At 29.5% G+C, this 18,895-nt stretch overlaps 1 protein-coding gene across 1 annotated transcript in view; it reads right to left on the reverse strand.

Moving 5' to 3' along the window:
* Nucleotides 1–1,896: 1,896 nt before the first annotated feature.
* The window catches only part of LOC135960006 (uncharacterized), a 57,674-nt gene continuing 40,675 nt past the window's right edge, over nucleotides 1,897–18,895 (reverse strand). Inside the window, exons 4-7 of the mRNA XM_065511183.1 lie at nucleotides 3,377–3,456; nucleotides 3,170–3,298; nucleotides 2,842–3,091; nucleotides 1,897–2,577 (exon numbers count right to left, since the gene is read on the reverse strand). Of these exons, the coding sequence (XP_065367255.1) occupies nucleotides 2,930–3,091; nucleotides 3,170–3,298; nucleotides 3,377–3,456 (371 nt within the window). The 3' untranslated portion in view covers nucleotides 1,897–2,577; nucleotides 2,842–2,929. The remainder of the gene's footprint in view (nucleotides 2,578–2,841; nucleotides 3,092–3,169; nucleotides 3,299–3,376; nucleotides 3,457–18,895) is intronic.

Below are 18,895 nucleotides of genomic sequence, written 5' to 3' on the forward strand. Positions count from 1 at the left end.
AAATAAAAAAAGGTTCACATTTATTTTTAACCAAAAAATTAAAAATAGTTCAAAATATTAACTCAAAAAATTGTCCGTACCCTATAAATAAATTTACATATCTATTTATAAAATACATATTATGATGATGTCCTTAATACTGAATGTGGTGTCCTTTAGCGACAATTACGTCTCTTTGCTTATAAGTGATTTTTCATCGATTAAGCCAGTTTTTCTGTAGTTTCTGCATCAATATTCCACCATTCTTGAACGATGGTATCTTTCAGCATTTACTGGCAAATTTTTTTCTCCAAAATAACTCATAGATGTTCTATGGGGAGTGTGTTTCACCACTTAATTAACGTTGTAGAGGAGCCATTCTCGCACAATCATAGAAGTGGGATTTGTGGTCGTTGTCGTGCAAGAACTGATAGTCGTCTTGTATGCCCAAATTAGTGGCGCTAGCTTTCAAATTTTCTTCTAAAATATTCAAATAACTAAATTTGTCCATCGTCCTATCCCCAAAATTTAGATTTCCCACACCTCCAGCTGCCATTGCACCCCACACCATCACCGAGCCACCACCGTGTTTCACTGTTGCTTTTATATGCTTTAATTGCAACGCGTTTTTTTTTTCGCCACACAAAACGTCTTCCATCCGACCCAAAAATATTAAATTTACTTTCATCAGTAAAAATAACTGTTTTCCAGAAGTCGTCTGATTTATTTATATATTTTTTTGGCATAATCTGAACGTTGTTTTATATTCGGTGATGGTGTGTGGTGCAATGGCGGCTAGAAGTGTGGGAAATCTCATGTTTGAGGAAAGGACGATGGGCAAATTTAGTTATTTGAATATAGATAAATGTAAACCTTTTTTTATTTTACTATTAATTGGCAATTTTTATAATCCCGGGCTTTTAAAAACATTTACTTTATTCGAATCGGGTAAGTATTTTTCTAATTATAATCAAATATACTTTCAGCTGTATGGGGTACGGACAATTGTTTGAGACATTTTATGAATGCTTAATTCTTTGCCTTTCCAAAACTGTTAAACATTTTTAAATCGGTCTAAAAATGTGTGAGGAACTAAAGTGCTACGACCTATCCTAAAACGGTTTTTTCAAAATAACTTAAAATTTTAAGGGTGTTTCAAATCTTTGAATACGGGTTTTGTATGTCCGTTCAATATATTAGTGTGGGATACAAAATCCAGTTTGCTGTTCAACATAATCCCGAGGTACCGAAACTGATTCACAATATTAATTCAAGCGCATTCAAATATTCAAGACATAATTAAATCTATTCAAAGGATTAAAAATAATCGCATTCGTCTTTGACAAGGAGTTTGATGATGCCAGATTTAAATGATCTCTAATAGTTTCCATTATACCTAGAATCAAGCCAGCGATATTAGGACCAGTTTATATATTTAATGAGGGATTTGCTTTTTTTGATCAGATTAATTTGTTTGCAGTTTATTCCACAAACAGAAAGAATTATTGGTCATCCTATTACTTATCTAAGTACGTTCAACAATTCCAATTGGTTCTAAAGTTTTCCAAGATGTGTATTTTTACATGTTTTTCTTATTTTCTGTTTTAGCTCCATTATATTTCGTTTGATTTGGCAACGTTTTGCGTTAGAAAAAAAGTGTATTATTGATAAAAAAAATTGGGAATTTGGAAAAAATCGGAATGAAATACTTTGACAGGTATATTTTGTGCAATTTCGTTTAAAATTCAAACTATTTAAAAAATATAAGAAACCCTGTTTAGATTATTATTATCTGTGATAATAAAACTAATTAATTAATATGAGAAATTAAGAAAAAAAAAAAGTGAACATGGACAACAACTCCTTTTGGGGCCACATTAATGTCTATAAGTATGTATGTATTAAAAAGACTCAAAATTGTTTATTAATATTTTTTTATTCAATAATTACTTTTCATTACACAATTAAATATGTATGTTATAGATAGATCTAAAAATTATGATTTCTACGTTAAAAATTTAATAATTGAAATTTGATAATTTTATTATTTATTGCTGGAAACTTAAGTATGAGAGCGAATTGTTAAAACAAATGAAATTCGTAATATATAGAAATCAAATAAAGTGGAAATATTTAAATAAAATAACTCAAAAAAAATATAAAATAAATACATTATTTTATAATCCGTTCATCCAATTATTTATTTTTATTTTTTAATATTATGTCTGTGGTTTTTATAAAATTGAAATATGTATTTATTATATTATTAAAATTAAAACAATTTTTCTCATTCTGATACATTAAATCAATTGTAATAAATATCAAGCATAAATATTAAATAATTAAATTATAATAAGCAAACGACAAAAGACTGAAAAAATATTCAGAATAATTAATATTTCAAATAGAATTTTGCAGATTTTTTTAATACATCAAATTCAGAAATAAACACAATGAAAATAATAGTGGTTATGTAGACTTAAGTGCTTTATATTCCGGCTAAGATTTTTCAATATCTTAAAAAGTGAATTTTAAAATATAGAAAAGTAGTGTTGTATCCTTTTTTATATTTTTTGTGAGAAGTGGCGTCGTTTTTAACTATAACGAAATAAAAATATTGATTGTTAGACATGTCAGATATAACTCATTACTGGTCGCGCTATTCATAATGATAACACCGTCCAAAAATGTTTCAATATTTTTCAGAAAGTGAAAAACACAGGCGCACGTTGTAATTTGTGTGCTAACAAACTTGCTGCTTTGTGTGCAAATTCCCGCAAGGAAAATACAACAGGCTCGCTAGTTATCATAAATCTTGTGATTATGAATAAGGCAGTGTTACAATTTGATCATCTTACTTACTTTTTATACATATTGAGTCATACGTGGTAAGTTGTTGAATATAGAATTTTTAAATCTTACTTAAACGCTTTGTGTATGGATGTAGTCCCTACAACTTTTTCAAATAAGCGGCGCACTTGACAGCACTGCTGACTTGTCCCGTGTTCACAATATTCAATTTCTTGTGTTTTGCCCGGAACTTTTTCACATAGGCCTCGATTAATTTCTTGATCTTAAATGGATCAATTTCACCCGATTTACTGTGACAAATCTAAAAATTTAAAAGATTTTGTGTGTTTCAGCAAAAATTAATTTAATTGAGATGAACAAAAAGGTAAAATTTATTTACCTTGGGCACAGCACGTCGCATAATTTCTTTGTAATCATCCTTGGTGATTTGTTTCTTATTAAAACGTGGTTTTAATACCAATTTTACTTCCTCCACTACGCGCTCTTGGCGATTCAACTTACGCATGAACTGTTATTTAAAATAATAGATGGATTGTTTCGGATAAAAAAAATAATATATACATATATTTTTACAATTGTACATTACCTTATCTTTAGCATGTAATTCGACTGCGGAATTTGGTACATCATCGTATATTTTATTGTTCTCATCATTAGATTTCCCAACTGTAATAAAACATTTATATATATTAGCATAAAATAAATAAATTTGACTTGCTATTAACATTTTCAAAATGGAGTATATGTATGTACCTAGTATATATTTTGTTCTCTAATAATTATATTTTAAACAAATTGCTATTTTATTTTACATAAAAATAAATATATGTAATAATATAAAAGTAACATTATGGAAAGAATTATAAAATGGAAAGAAGTGAATTCGTGTTCTCATTAAGTATTTTTTCTTTTCGGAAAAAACCCATCCCTCAAACCGAGGCTAAGCTTGATTAAATACTATAGGAACTCTGCACCATCAATTTCAATGGTAAAAAAGTGGTATACTGCATTTCGTTGTGGCTATACAAACACGAAAGATTCCGAACATCCTAGGCGCCCTGTTGAGGTATCTACACCCGAAACAATTAAAAAAACTAGTATATCCCGGTGCACTTCGCTACCCCTATCCTAGTAAAATTAAACTATGTACAATGGTATGATAATAACACATTCAAAATATTGAGAATCTCTCAATTACTGTTTATTTGATATTCAAACATTATCTAATTTGGTATGGGAGACACTACTTCACTGTTCTGATCCCACCCATTTTTATGTATTTTATGTAAAAAATAACTCATATTCACTTTAACTTTACTTTATATGGGAGGCGTCATTCCAACTAAGCCGATCATGTTTAGATAAACATTGTAAAATGATCAAGAATAAATTCGTTTTTAATATGGTAATAAATTGATTGATATACATTTTAAATACTTTTAGAATTATAGTTCTCCAGATATTCGAAATTAATTATTTACTTTGAATGAGAGGTGCCACCACTAATGCAATCCCGACCACTTTCAGCCAATCTCTGTAAAATGGTAATAGAGCTATGCGGACAAAGTTTAAAGAATCATGTAATTATAACTTTGTATGGGAGATGACTCACATCCTTTTCCGACCCTCCCATTTTGGTTCCCCAGACATTCGAAATAAATATTTACTTTGTATGGGAGGTGCTACGTCCTCTAATCTAATTTCGCCTATTTTCAGCTAACTCCGCACAGTAATAACAAATTAATTCGTAAAAAGCTTAAACACTTTTATAATTGTAATAGTTCTCCAGATATTCGAAATTAAATATTTACTTTGTATAGGGTGTGCCACGCCCACTATTCCAATCCCGAAAATTTTCAGCGAAACTATGCAAAATGATAAAAGTTTGAAAAATCTTGAAATTATAGTTCACAAAATATTTAAAAATAACTATTTACTTTGTATGGGAGGTGACTCGCCACCTGTTCCGATCCATCTCATTTTTGGTTAAACTTCATGCAGTGATAATAAATTGATTCGTATAAAGTTTAAAGCCCTTCGCAATCATAGTTCTGCAGATATTATAAAATAACTATTTACTCACAATTACATATTGAGAAAATAAAAAAAAACCTTCAAAATATTTCTTTCAAGCGACTTTAAATTACATAATAAAATCTCCTTCTTCATTGTTTTCTATAACAACTCTCACTTAAAACAGATCGAAATCAATACTGTTTAATTGTTTCTCTTATTTATTTACAACAACACGCATTGCTTTGTTTACTTTTTAGCTTAAGGTTCACATGTACATGTTTTTGCATATGTGTTAGTAACATCTTAAAACGCTTATAACTCCTAAAAAACCGATGAACCGATTTCAATAAAATATATATTCTGCACTTCTGTGAATAAATCCCTTTAAAATGGTATATTTCTTTCCTAAATTGAAAGTATAATGTGAGCGTAAAAGGGGTCTAAAGAAATCGACTTGCCTATTAATATTGGCCGATCGAATATTGAAAGTGCGAGAGATTGTGAAAGCCATATGCATCTCACAATCGACCACAAACACAATCTGGTGACAACTACGCAGGAGTGTTTGTCATTGTTCAATTGCATTATGGACGAGTTTTAGCACCGTTTTGTAACCGTGGATCCACCACAACCATTAATGTCATGGCGACTATTTTTAGGGATGCACGTGGTATAATCCACATTGACTATCTTCTAAAGTGTAAAACAAAATGGAATTCTAAATACTGTTCAATGTATATATGTTTTATCTTTTCTACTATCGTTTTATATAACTTTTTCTAAATTATATAAAACATATCACTTAAGTGAAACAAGTAAGAGAGCTATATTCGGCTGTGCCGAATCTTATATACACTTCACCAAATTATGCAATTTTTTTTTTCCAAAGTTGTTTTTTAAATTTTGGATTTTTTTTTTCAAATTGTTTTTTAATTTTTTGAAATTTAAATTTTTGTTTGTTTTTTAAATTTTTTTTTAATATCTGTCATTAGATATCCATATTGTCTATATTAATGACTTAGTAATCCAGATATACACATCTGCTCAAAATAATAGATACACCTAATTGGAAAAAATTTAAATGGCGGTAACATTGAAAATTTCCTCGCAAGCGTTAAGAATACATCATATTATTAAAATTTCTATGTGGCAATGTCATGTCAGTCAAAAATCTGGCAACTATTTGCTTTCATGTTGATTTTTAAAAACGAATTTATTTGAATTACAAAAAATTATTTGCTCATAAAAATAGATACACATCAGTAATTTGTAATTTGTTTATATACAATTTTTTTTTTGTGCAATTTTTTGTTCCTATTTACGTGAAACAGTAAGTATAATTTAAATTTTAGCAACAATTTTATAAAAAATAGGACTCTTTTGAAGAAAATGGGACGAAATCATCATTGTACCGAAGATGAGAAAAAAATTGTTCAAACGATGAGAAATCAAGGAAAATCATTACGGGAAATAGCAAAGAGCATAGGAAGATCTTTACATTTTGTCCAAAATGCTTTATCTAAAAAACAAAAAAGAGAAACTCGCGGTAGACCAAAGAAAACCAGTCCAGAAACAGATAGGCGGATCGTCCTTATGGTTAAAAAAGACCCTTTCATATCATTGAAAGCTATTTCTGCGGAGCTATGTAACGAAATCAGTCCACAAACAGTTCGTCGTCGTATTTTACAAGCTAAATTGCCGGGAAGAATTGCCAGAAAAGTGCCACTAATGCGCCAAAAAAATATCAAGACAAGATTAGAATTTGCTAAAGAGCACTTACAATGGTCCGGGTGTGAAGGCGAAAAAAAATGGAGAAATATTTTATGGAGCGACGAAACAAAAATAAATTTGTTTGGAAACGACTGCCAAAGAAATGTACGCCGACCAAAAGGAAAAGAATTCCACGTTAAATTTACAAAAAAGACGGTAAAACATGGCGGAGGAAACATAATGGTTTGGGGTTGCTTTTCATGGAATGGTGTTGGTCCGATATTCCGAATAGAAGATACCATGAATGCTAGTGGGTATGCATCGGAAAATATGCCATTAATATGGACATTCCAGCAGGACAACGACCCAAAACATAGTTCAAGATTAGTTAAAAACTGGTTCTTGGAGAATAACGTACCTGTTTTAAGCTGGCCCAGCCAATCCCCTGATTTAAACCCAATAGAAAACTTGTGGAGTGAATTAAAGATAAGGCTTTCGAAGGAAGTTTTCAAAAATAAAGACGATTTATGGGAGAAAACGCAAAAAATATGGTACGAGATTCCATTGGAGAAGTGTCAGAACTTGATATCCAGTATGCCCAGAAGAGTGGAGAAAGTTTTACAAAACAAAGGTGGATATACTGGATACTAGCTTTACTTTAATAATAAACTAATTTTTTTAAGATAAAATTTATTAGCTTTTGTTTAATAAGAATTTTTAAAAATGTATCTATTATTATGAGCACCAAATTTTTCGAAATTTAAGAAATTTAATTTACTTTATAATATTTATTATTAATTATGAAATATTTTGTTTTTGTTTTTTACTCTCCTTTTAACTATAAATAAAAATCGACTGAATTTTTTTTATAATTTTACAATATACCATTATTTTTTTTCGTTTTTAAAAAATAAATTTTGGTGTATCTATTATTTTGAGCAGATGTGTAGGTAAAAAATCGAGGTTGTCCTGGTCCTGGACGGACATGGCTTATTCGACTCCTCTATCTATAAGGATCCAGAATAAACATATGGGCAAGTCCCAGAAACAGTCCACCAACAAAAAAATTTTTAAATGAATCAAAACTTGGAATCAGAGACCAAAAATAACTGTTATTTAATTTTTAGAGACTGAAAAAGTTAGGCATAAATCAATGAAATAAAAGTTATTCATAATAAATATTTTTTTTTGTTGTTCATAACTTTTTTTATATTTTTTTACGTTGCCTAATAAGTGTTATTCCTAATTTATATTTTTTTACGTTGCTCATAACTTTTATTTTCGATTTATATTTTTTTACGTTGCTCATAACTTTTGTTTTCAATTTGTATGTTTTTAAGTTGCCTAATAAGAGTTATTCTAAAAAATATATTTTTTTCGTTGCTCATAACTCAAAAGAAGTTTCTTTCGTAACCTTGATTGCATTTTATTAGTACATACATTGTATTTAACCTTTAAAGTCGCAAAAAATAAGCTTGGTATGAGATTGATGGTTTTTATTGTGTGTTTTTTAATTATGAAGAATTTTGTTTCACATTCAATGTTTTAGCAAACGCATTGTCCGCCAAGTTGCACCTTTTCTCAGTCAACAATATACGCAAAGCAAGAAATGCTCTTTCAACAGAAAGCCGTTTAGCCGGCAGTGCATAGACAATATGAACCAATTTATTTAAAAATTGCAAAAGTATCCTTTTGCAATTTTTCTTCCTAATATTGCAACAAATCGGCTTCTACGTCCAGTCTCATAGGTTTAAAGCTCTCTATTTCAGCTATATCTGCTAATAACTCTCGCGATGTATTGCCTTTGTCATCTTCTGAAGATAAATCCACTTCAAGTTCTCTAATTGATGTTCCGAACAACGATGACGTATTTAGATTCGTCGATTCGTCAATCAGAAAATCGGATATTGGTTGAAGTGGAGATACTTCAGATGAAATTAACTCGAAAATAAAAATTATGTTACGCCAACCACGAAAAGGGTGAATGTAAAAAAATATTTATTATGAATAACACTTATTGAAAAGCAAAACTTATTTTCATTGAGAATAACTATTATTTAAAGAAACAAAAATTTATTTCTGCAGTTATGGCTAAATTTTTTTAGATATTTCTTATAACAGTTATGTCTCTGCTTGGAATTCTTAATTGTAATATTAGACTTGATATGTATATTATATTTTATATATAAACAAAATGTATTTTGATGGTCATTCATACAAAAATGATTATCAAATCCAATACTAGGTCAGATATCTTAATTTTATACAAAAAAATTGAATTTTTTAGTGTGTTTTTATAATTACTGAAATGTTAACAAGATGGTTCGATTGACAGCTATATTTTTGACCATTCAATTTAAATACAAATGAATTTTGAGTAATTTCACTTTGAATGGAAAAGGAGATAATTTTCTAGCATCTGGATAATTTGTAACGAGCGTCACGTAACGTGCGTACCAAAATGTTCTCGGCTTTTTATGAAAAAGGCAAATGATTGTTCATGCAAATAAGTTATATTAGAATTCTCTTTCATTCATCTTTCTTTTAGGAATAAGATTTTGTGTGCTTTATTATGCCAAATTCGCTAAAATTTATCATCGCAGTTGTATTATTGCATTGAAGTGACATCTGGTACTATTACTACATGTTTTTCAAGATTGGAGAAAATCCTCAACATGATTGTCCGTTTTGTTTTTAATGTGGGATTAAGAGAACATATAACGCCATATGTTGTAAGGTTCTTGGGATGTACATTCCGTAAATTTGTGAATTTTAGGCTATTGATATTCTTGTACAGACTTATTATTACTTCGATACCACCTAGCCTACGAGATAACATTTGCTTTTCAAGGTCTACTAGGAATGCACAAATTATACTACCTCGTATTTCTACTCCCATTTTTGAACGTTCATTCCTAGTAAGAGTATCTAGTCTTTGCCGACTCAAGTAACGTTTTTAGAAAAAAACTTTTTTTGTATATTTGTGAAAATGTTTAGTTTCTAAGTATTTTCATAAATAATATAATTGTTTCTTTTGAATTGACTTATACAGTTTTTTTCGCTAACAAGGACCCTTTGTTTCTGAATAGCTTATATTTATATATCATTTATATCTCTTTTTTGGCTGGGGGCCATAGTTTTTAATTTAAGTATGTTTTGTAATCATCAGGGAAACCAAAATATGCAAATGCATGTTTTTTCTGGTGAGTCTAATGAGCACATGGATAAGATATTTACACGTTTCAGAACTATTTAAGAATTTTGGAATCGATTTGTTAGTGCATATTTTTGCATATTTTACCCTTAAATGCATATTTTTGCATATATTTGTTTTAACAGCATATTTATGTCATATTTTTGCGTTTTTAGAGCATATTTTACTGTTTAATAGCATATTTTGACTTTATCAAACAAATTTTGTCTTACTTATTTTTCGCTATTGTGTTACAGGTTTTTACTTGCTTTGTTTAAAATTCAAAATTGAAAAAATTTAAATAACAAAATTTTTTTTTTAAGAATTTAAAAAAAAAAAATTTAAAAAACCAATTCGAAAATTTTTCCAAAAAATGAAAAAACTGTTGTTCACCTAAAAATATTTAAATTTTTTTATTTTGAAGTATAATTCTAAATGTTAAAGAAATATTGTTTTTTAATTTTGCTCCTATAACTTCAGTTGATGTCGAAAGAACATTTTCTATGTATAAAAATGTTTTCAGATCTACTGGACAACGATTTATGTTACTTTACCTATTTAGAAATGAATTGTATTAGCGGTATTCACAATGTAGAGTACTTGGCCTAGTAAGAAAGCAGAAGAGCTATTTATTGACAAATATTTTCTAATGCATTTTGTTTTTATTTTTTGGATATTGTGAATACCGTTATTGATTTTTTTTAAATAAAAGTATATTCTTTGGTTAAAAATTATAAAAAAAATTTGTTTTTTTAAGAGCATATTTTTTAAATTTTAAGAGCATATTTTAAAGTTTTTACTGCATATTTAAAGCGCTTAAAACGCTTTTTTTAGAGCATATTTCCGGTTTCCCTGGTAATCATAAATAATTTGTTATACTCTGTAATATTTACTATTAGTATTAATATGAATGTATTAGTATTAATGTTATTGGCCAAATGTGGCTTACAAATATTACAATAAATGAAATGAAAATGAAAAAAATTACGAATAAACATTTCAAATTTTAAAGTTACTTCCACTTTTTGTAACGTGCGTCACAAAATTTTGCGATCAATTATTTCGCAAGAAATGACAATTAAATGGAAATGTCGTATGCCATTTGGAATTGCACATAAATTTCACTATAGCGTATAGTATACGTTGGAGGTATCTTATTTGAAAAACCAAAAAATTTTCATATTTAAATATGAAAACGTGTACAAATGAAACGTTCGTCACGCAGGATTAGCCCATATATACTTTACAGGGTCGGAAAATTATATTGTGGAAATTACAAACGGAATGACAAACTTATATATACCCTTCTCCCGAAGGTGAAAAAATTTAAAAAAATTTCGTTTATATATATCTTAAAAAAGATAAAAATTGCTTTAATTTTAAAATACGCTTGAGTGAAATGACATTTAATCCGTAGGATATTTCCATTTTTATAGAAAATATAAGTAAAAATCGATATAGACATTCAAGATAATACGATACATACATATCGCACACCCAGTTCAAAAGTGACGCAACTCAAAATTTTAATTTTTCAGAAATCGAAAATAAATATATACCAATTGAAACATAATGAAAGACATTAGTGTTTTTTTAGGCACAGTTAACAACAACAATACACTGATATCTTTTGTATAGATAAACAAGTGTATTATGCATAGTTTCAGCGTAAAATTAATTTTTCGGGTTTATATAACCCGACAAATTAATTTTGAGTTGTGTCACTTTTGAACTGGGTTAAACAGAATAAAAAAAATCTATTACAAATCATGAGTAATTACATAATTCATTAGTTTTCTTCCGAAGTCAAAAGGCGAAAATGAGAAACATCTTAGATCCCTAGGTAGTGTATTCCATATTCTTGATAAACGTATCTGGAATGATATTTCAATTTTAGATTTAGAGTTTCGTATTTGTTTTATTTCAATTAAAATGTATTCTGAAACATATCTCAAATTATTTAATCAGGTTTTAGTACCACACCTTGATGAAAGCAGCCTAATGGGCTAATATCAAGGTATGGAATTACCACATTCGATATCGAGTAAAACTGATCGTAATTTTCACAATTTTCAATTAGTACATTTTATTATAATTATAATATCGAAATCATTTTTCGATACGATAGCTCATTCTATCACGAATGCGGTAATTCTATGTATTTCTTTAAAAATAAGAGAAAATATGTTGCGTACAAACGATTGTCTATCACGGTATATTATAAACAATTATTAATTTATCTATAAATAGGTAAAAGTGATATATTCGTATGTAACTTTCACCTAAGTATACATTAACATGAAGTTTAAAAACAAAAAATTTGGATTAAAAAAAGTTTTTCCCAATTTTGACCTATTACCTATGCTAAGAACATATCAAAATATTCCTTCAATGTTGGCATTGGTATACCTTCTGACAGCCCGACACCATTTGTTTCAAACAACACACATACGTTTGGTATGCCCCACAGTGGCTCAGAATAGTTTTATACAGTTGATAGCGGCCATATAGTTCAAACTACATCATTTATTCAGTTTGTTTCGCCAAATTACCATGGACGGATATAGTGTTTAACAACACGTACATATGGTAAAATTGTTTAATCAAAATGTGTGTTCTGAACGGGCAATATTTCGCGCGCTTCGCCAATTTTACGGTGAATGCATCCAGAAAAAGTCACTGTTTGGTGTTGATTTTAAACCGGAGGTCAATTATAGCGTTCGCCGTTGACGGCGATAATTACCAACTTCTTTTGGCCAGAATTGGATGATATGGACATCAACGACATGTGGTTTCAACAGGACGTCACTAGGTACCATACACAATGGCATCGATAGGCCTTTCAAACGAATGGAAAATGTCAATGATATCCCTTTACATGCTTAACAAGACTTATTTGCGTTAAAATTTTGTAAACTCATACAAATAAAATAAAAAGGATTTTTATTACTATGTAATACATATTTATATTTTGGCCTAGAATGGCTTTGTATTACAATCTTGAATAAATAAAATAAAAAAATATCATATCAATTCTTGTAAAAAATAAAAAATTAAAAAAACTGCAATAAGGAACACAGGTCCTAAAAAATTTTCTTATGAAGGAATGAGACAAAAATCGATTAAATGCTGTGTTCGAGAGCAACGGAGGTACAACAAAATATTAATCAACGAATATTTTACATAAAATAAAATTATAATGTACATATGTCTATTTATTTGTTCCTTATATAGCCTAAACCACTGGACTGATTCTCTTGAAGTTTTTACTGTAGGTTCGTCTATATCTGGATGGAACAATATGCAATTTTTATTTTGAAATTCCAGACATCGCTCCGCACAGTTGTCATAACTCAAAAAAATTTTATTTTTTAGGAGACCGATATATTTTTTTTTTAATTTTTTAAGGATAGCTTAACAATTTTGAACACACAACTAAAATAATACGTTAATAGGTTGTGAAATTAGGAAAGAAGATCCTGGGAGCTAATTCACAAGACTTTGTCAGTTATTAAAACAACTTATTTAGTATGCAATTGAGCTATTAACTTGAAATTTGAATTTTTTTTAATTATGACGTTAGCAGCAAATGGACGATATGGAATATCTGGTGACATATAATTGTGAAAGCCACAAAACTTCGCATTTAGATTGGCTATAAATGGACATGATTGACCATAAAAAAAATTGTCAATTTCAATAGTGCTGATCAAAAATTGTGTTTTATAGGAAACAAACTTTAAAATATTGTATTGTGTATTAGAAAATAGTACCACTAAGCCACTTTGAAAAATGTTCACATTTTTGTTCAATTTTGACCACACATTTTTCAAAGGACAAAATATTTTATTTATACCTGATTTTTGCTTTAATAACGTATTTAATATTTTATTGAGGATTTTTGAATAATAAAAAATAACCCTTTAGTGCACTTTTGATTTATTAGATTTAAAAAATAACTCGAATGATTCAGTTTATTTAATTCTGAAAAACATTAAAGTTAGCACCATTCATATTGACTGTGTTTTTCGTGATTTTAAAAGTTGAGGTTAATTTTAACCCCAAGTGCTATTAAGGGTTAATTTTAATTTGTCTGCAGTTTTTGTAAATACTAGACTATGTGTTATATTTTCCTTAAGTTTCATCAAAATTGGCCCAAAAATATATAACATTTTGCTATCTCTCCATGAGAAATTCCAAATATTGAAAATTTTGACCTTTGACCTTCACGATTTAAGGGTTAACGTTTTCCGATTTTAGTAAAACTTTCAGACTATATTTAAAATTACCTGGAATTCGGCTCATTCGTCAAAATATGGCCAAAAAAATAGTTTTTCTTGAAAATCTCAAAATTTAAATCGCAGGTACGGAAAAACTATAGGAGGTGTTTTCATACTTTTTTCATATTTTTATTCCCAATAAATCCCAATGTGATGATCAAAAAATTTTTAAATTTGTTTAACAAAATTTTCAAAAATTTGTAATTGGAGTTTTGAAACTGAACCCTTTCAGGGTCAAAAATAATTTAGGCGAGCTAAAAGTATGAAAATTTATATTTATACTAATTTGAATACGCTGAATCTGGGAATAAAATTTTTGTATTTGGTTGTTCCCAAGTCTGTCTGTCTTTTATTTAAAACAAAAAAATTAAAACTAAATGTATTTTATTATACAAAAAAGCGCATAGAAACAGAGTAAGTTATAATGTCGAATATATTCGACAAAACCACTGAAAGGGTTAAAAAAATTAAATTTGTTTCGTCATACCTGCGAATAGGTTAACGATATCCTACGAAGACAAAAACTCATATACAAGTAAATATGGATATATTTTAAGTAAAAATGTACTTTTATTATAATATTTATCAAAATATGTTAATTTTGTTTCTACATTTCCTGCCGATTTTTTAATAACTTTAACATTTTTTAACCAATTTTTGTCTTTTATTTTTATTAGAACGACAATTACGTGTACATTTCGATTCTTTTAAATTAAATTGCAAAAGTAATTATTTAATGCCAACATTTTTACAAAATCTGAAAAAATTGCATTTCCCCTTGTAAATGCACCTCAAAACTTCAGCGTCGTTGCGGCACCAGTTAGCGTTATCCTATCATCCTAATATTTTACACAACGAGTTTCTACAATATATAGAACCATTCTAGAGGGGGGGACGGCATATACCTAGAACATTTTTTTCGTCCATACAATCTTGGAGCACGTGTACGTGTAGCCGAAAAAGAACGATTGCACGAACACAACTATGTGATTGATGTCGCAACATCTTTAAAACTCCAGGTTAACCACCAAATATCAATGTTATTGAGAATTTGTGGAGTTTTCTTGAGATAAATATTGGAAAACATTAGATAAATAATAAGCAGGACTTAAAAAATGCACTCCAACATGAATGGCAGAAGATAACGACGGAATATACACAAAAACTGGTTAACTCTATGCAATCTAGACTTAAATCAGTTTTAAAACAAAAGGGATATCCCTCAAAATATTAGTTTTCTTTAAAATATGAATAAAATTGTTTTAATTTATTGTTTGTAATAAATTAATTTAGTAATTTACAGTCTTATGCAAAAAAAACTTAAAACCGTTACTAACCGTTGTTAAGCTAAATTCGATAAAAGTATATCCAAAAACGAAAATTAGCTTAAAACACCTGTAGTAAACCATTGTTAAATATATTCAGTCTTATGCAAAAAAAAAACCTTATTGTAGATTTAAAACACAATTTTGTTAACGAACACTTTAGCTTTAAAACCCATTTATAAAAGTATTGTATGCAAAAACGTTTGTTAAAGGCATAATAACTAATGTACTGATTTTTGTCTAAGCTGGCAATGCTTCTCATTTATTTCCCCTTTTTCGTTGTTAGTGTTGCTTTCAATTCGTTAATTTTCTTTTTTTTTCATTGATTGTTTTTAGTAATAATAAATTTTTGAAGATAACAACTAATTTTTAGAGAAAAAATTTATATCTGATTCTAGTATATTTATATTAAGCTAAAATATATTAATGTACATACTTTTTTATATAGTATTTCAATTATTATTAAAAGTACTCGAATGACGAATATTCTGTGCTAAAATAAACATCACGGTTATAAATTTATTTTATTAATTTATTTTTATTGACATTTTGTTAAATTTGAACAAAATTTAATGTGGAAACACACAGTTATAATTCCGGAGTGGGTATATTAGATTGTGTGGACCTTCTTCCACAATGTTTACACATTTTATTACTATTTGGCGTTGCAGGTTAAACGTAAATGACAAAAATGCCAATCAAACTCACTTGTGAGCCTCATGTAGTTCACTGCCGGAGGAATATCAAACAAAATCATATACTATTAAAATGGAACTTATTCGCCAGCGGAGTGAAAATTGTGTTTAGCAATTGCAATATTATCGTCTGTTATTCCAAATTTATCTTTAAAATCCTCTTTTTTAAGATAAAAAGTAAAAAGAATTCCTATAAATAGGTTTAAAATAGGGTTGAATCATTATAAGAAACACTAACAACGAAAAAGGGGAAATAAATGGGAAGCATTGCCAGCTTAGACAAAAATCAGTACATTAGTTATTATGCCTTTAACAAACGTTTTTGCATACAATACTTTTATAAATGGGTTTTAAAGCTAAAGTGTTCGTTAACAAAATTGTGTTTTAAATCTACAATAAGGTTTTTTTGCATAAGACTGTTAATATGTGCACGTAATAAGCTGTGAGGTTATTTTTCTTGAAATTTCGTTTTTATGTTAAATATTTTTAATAAATGAATTGTTTTTAATTTTTTTTTTGTTAATACAATAAATAATACCATATTTTCAAATATTTGTCTGTGTTCTTTTTTTAATATGTGAGATAATTATAAAAATATAACGAAATCTTTTATAAAAAATCATATGCACGAAATAAGCTGTGAGCCACTGTAATTCGAAAAAAACCAAAAGATGGGTCAAATTTTAATCACAAATTAAATTTATTGAAAGCTTATGTCCTCCTGTACGATTTGTTTGTACATCATTTTGCAATTTTTTTCCAAACCATTGTGCCGAATTTGAACGGAATTATCAAGATAAGAGTAGGAGACTATAGATGGAGTGTCGTGAAGGAGACAAATGAAAATATTGTTACGTAATTGTACTTGAATTCAAATATAACTATTTTAACGGCTGATTTAAAAGTAGCCTAATGCTTTCAAATAACAGTGCTGTAATATCAAACTGTAACATAACTGTGGGCATTATTAAATAAAAGCTTTCAGTTGACCATTGATCGTAAGTTGGCAACGCTGCGACCGTATATTCGAACTCGAATAATCAGTTAAAGAACATTGTAGAAATAGAGCTTTCTAGATGGTTATGCAGTGTTATAAATAGTGGCAGAGGTTGTAGTCGTGAGTGAGTTTATCAGAGACGCTATTTGAATAAACATCAACTGAGTGCCTTAAAGAGTGCTGTATTTTTCAAGTGAATTCGTATACATGTATGTATTTCTGAGAATTTATAAACGTGTATAAAAAAAACATTGAGTGACTATTTAATTCTGTTGTTGTTGTACATTTTAAATAAATAAAGAGTTGTTACAATTTTCAAACTACTAAACGGCTTTTATTTGCAATCAAAAGTATCCGGTTTATTTAAAGGAAATAAACCAAACGTTTTGAAAAGGTTAAAACGTAACAATTGGTGCCAGAAGTGGGATTGCAAATTAATAAGCATGAAGTTTGAGGAACTAAAAGTTGAACAACTCAAGAAAGAATTGAGTAAGTTGGAGATACCAACAGCAGGTAACAAGGCAGAATTGCAGAAGAGGCTGACAGACGAATTCAAGCGGCGTGATATAGACATCGGTGCTTACGAATTCGAGTATAAGAAAGAAATGGAAGTTTCTGCACGTGCAACAACAAGCAGCATGGATTTAAGCACAATGTTTGCTGCTATGATGGAAAAATTGAACGAAGTTAAAACTGAAGTTAAGGTCAACAATGAGAAGCTGGAAGCGAAATTTCAAGAAACTTCTAAAGCTACAGACGAAAAACTTCAAGAACTTTGTGTGGTTATAAACACCTGAGTAGATAACCTTGAAATGCAAGTATCCAAATTTGACAAAAAGGTGTCCGAATTAGAGAACGGCCTAGAAAAACAATCCCAAAAAGTTGATAATAAATTTCTCGATCTGGAAAGGAAAATTAATAATCTTCAATGCCAAGACGGACCGGTGCGAGTTATTTCAGAAACATCGAGTAGAATAAAGGCTCCTAGTTTTGATGGCACCACACCATTTAATGTGTTCAAGTTCCAGTTTGATACGGTTACCATTAGAAACATGTGGAAAAACGAAGAAAAAGCTATCGAATTGATTTTGGCCTTAAAAGGAAATGCAGCGGTAGTTCTTGAAAGCGTGCCAGTGAGCAACAGAAATTGTTATGATGGCATAATGGAGGCGCTACAACGTAAGTTCGGTGGCGAACATAAAAAAGAATTATACCGAATGGAATTGCGTGGTAGAGTGCAGAATGCTAATGAGACGCTACAAGATTTTGCGATGGAAATCGAGCGTTTGCTGCTACAGCTTATTTATCCAGGGGAGAACCATCCGATTTTGGAGCATTTGAAGATAGAGGCATTTGTGAATGGTATTCACCAAAGTCATCATTTTTTGAAACCGTCTCATTCGCGCTGGTACAAGAAACAGCAAAGATAATTTCAAAGCCCCAGATGTGTAATGTGCGGAAGATCGAGGTTGTCGCTGAAAATGATAGAAGTATGGTCAACGAATTAAAAAAGGCAGTTTTAAAGGCATTAAGGAAGAGACAACTAAAGCCAAAGTTAAATGTTATAACTGTGGAAAAATGGGTCACATTCAGCGAAACTGCAGAGCACCAAGAAAGCGAATCAGATATGTTTCAGCATCAAGAAATAACCAGATGGCGAATCATCAAGCATTACAGGAGCCACCTTTAAAGCGAGCTTGCACTGAGGGACAGGATCTGACACCCACACCTGATGGCCCTACCATCTCCATATCAGTACTGCAGCAGGAAAATAACAATTTTACTGCTAGTGGGTACATCAACGGTCGGAAGCACAACCTTACTATGGACACGGGAGCGTCGCATTCTATCATCAGAACAGATGTAAGTCTACGCACCGCTACTGGAGA

The sequence above is a fragment of the Calliphora vicina genome, chromosome 1, assembly GCF_958450345.1.
Source record: "Calliphora vicina chromosome 1, idCalVici1.1, whole genome shotgun sequence".
Lineage (NCBI taxonomy): Eukaryota > Metazoa > Arthropoda > Insecta > Diptera > Calliphoridae > Calliphora > Calliphora vicina.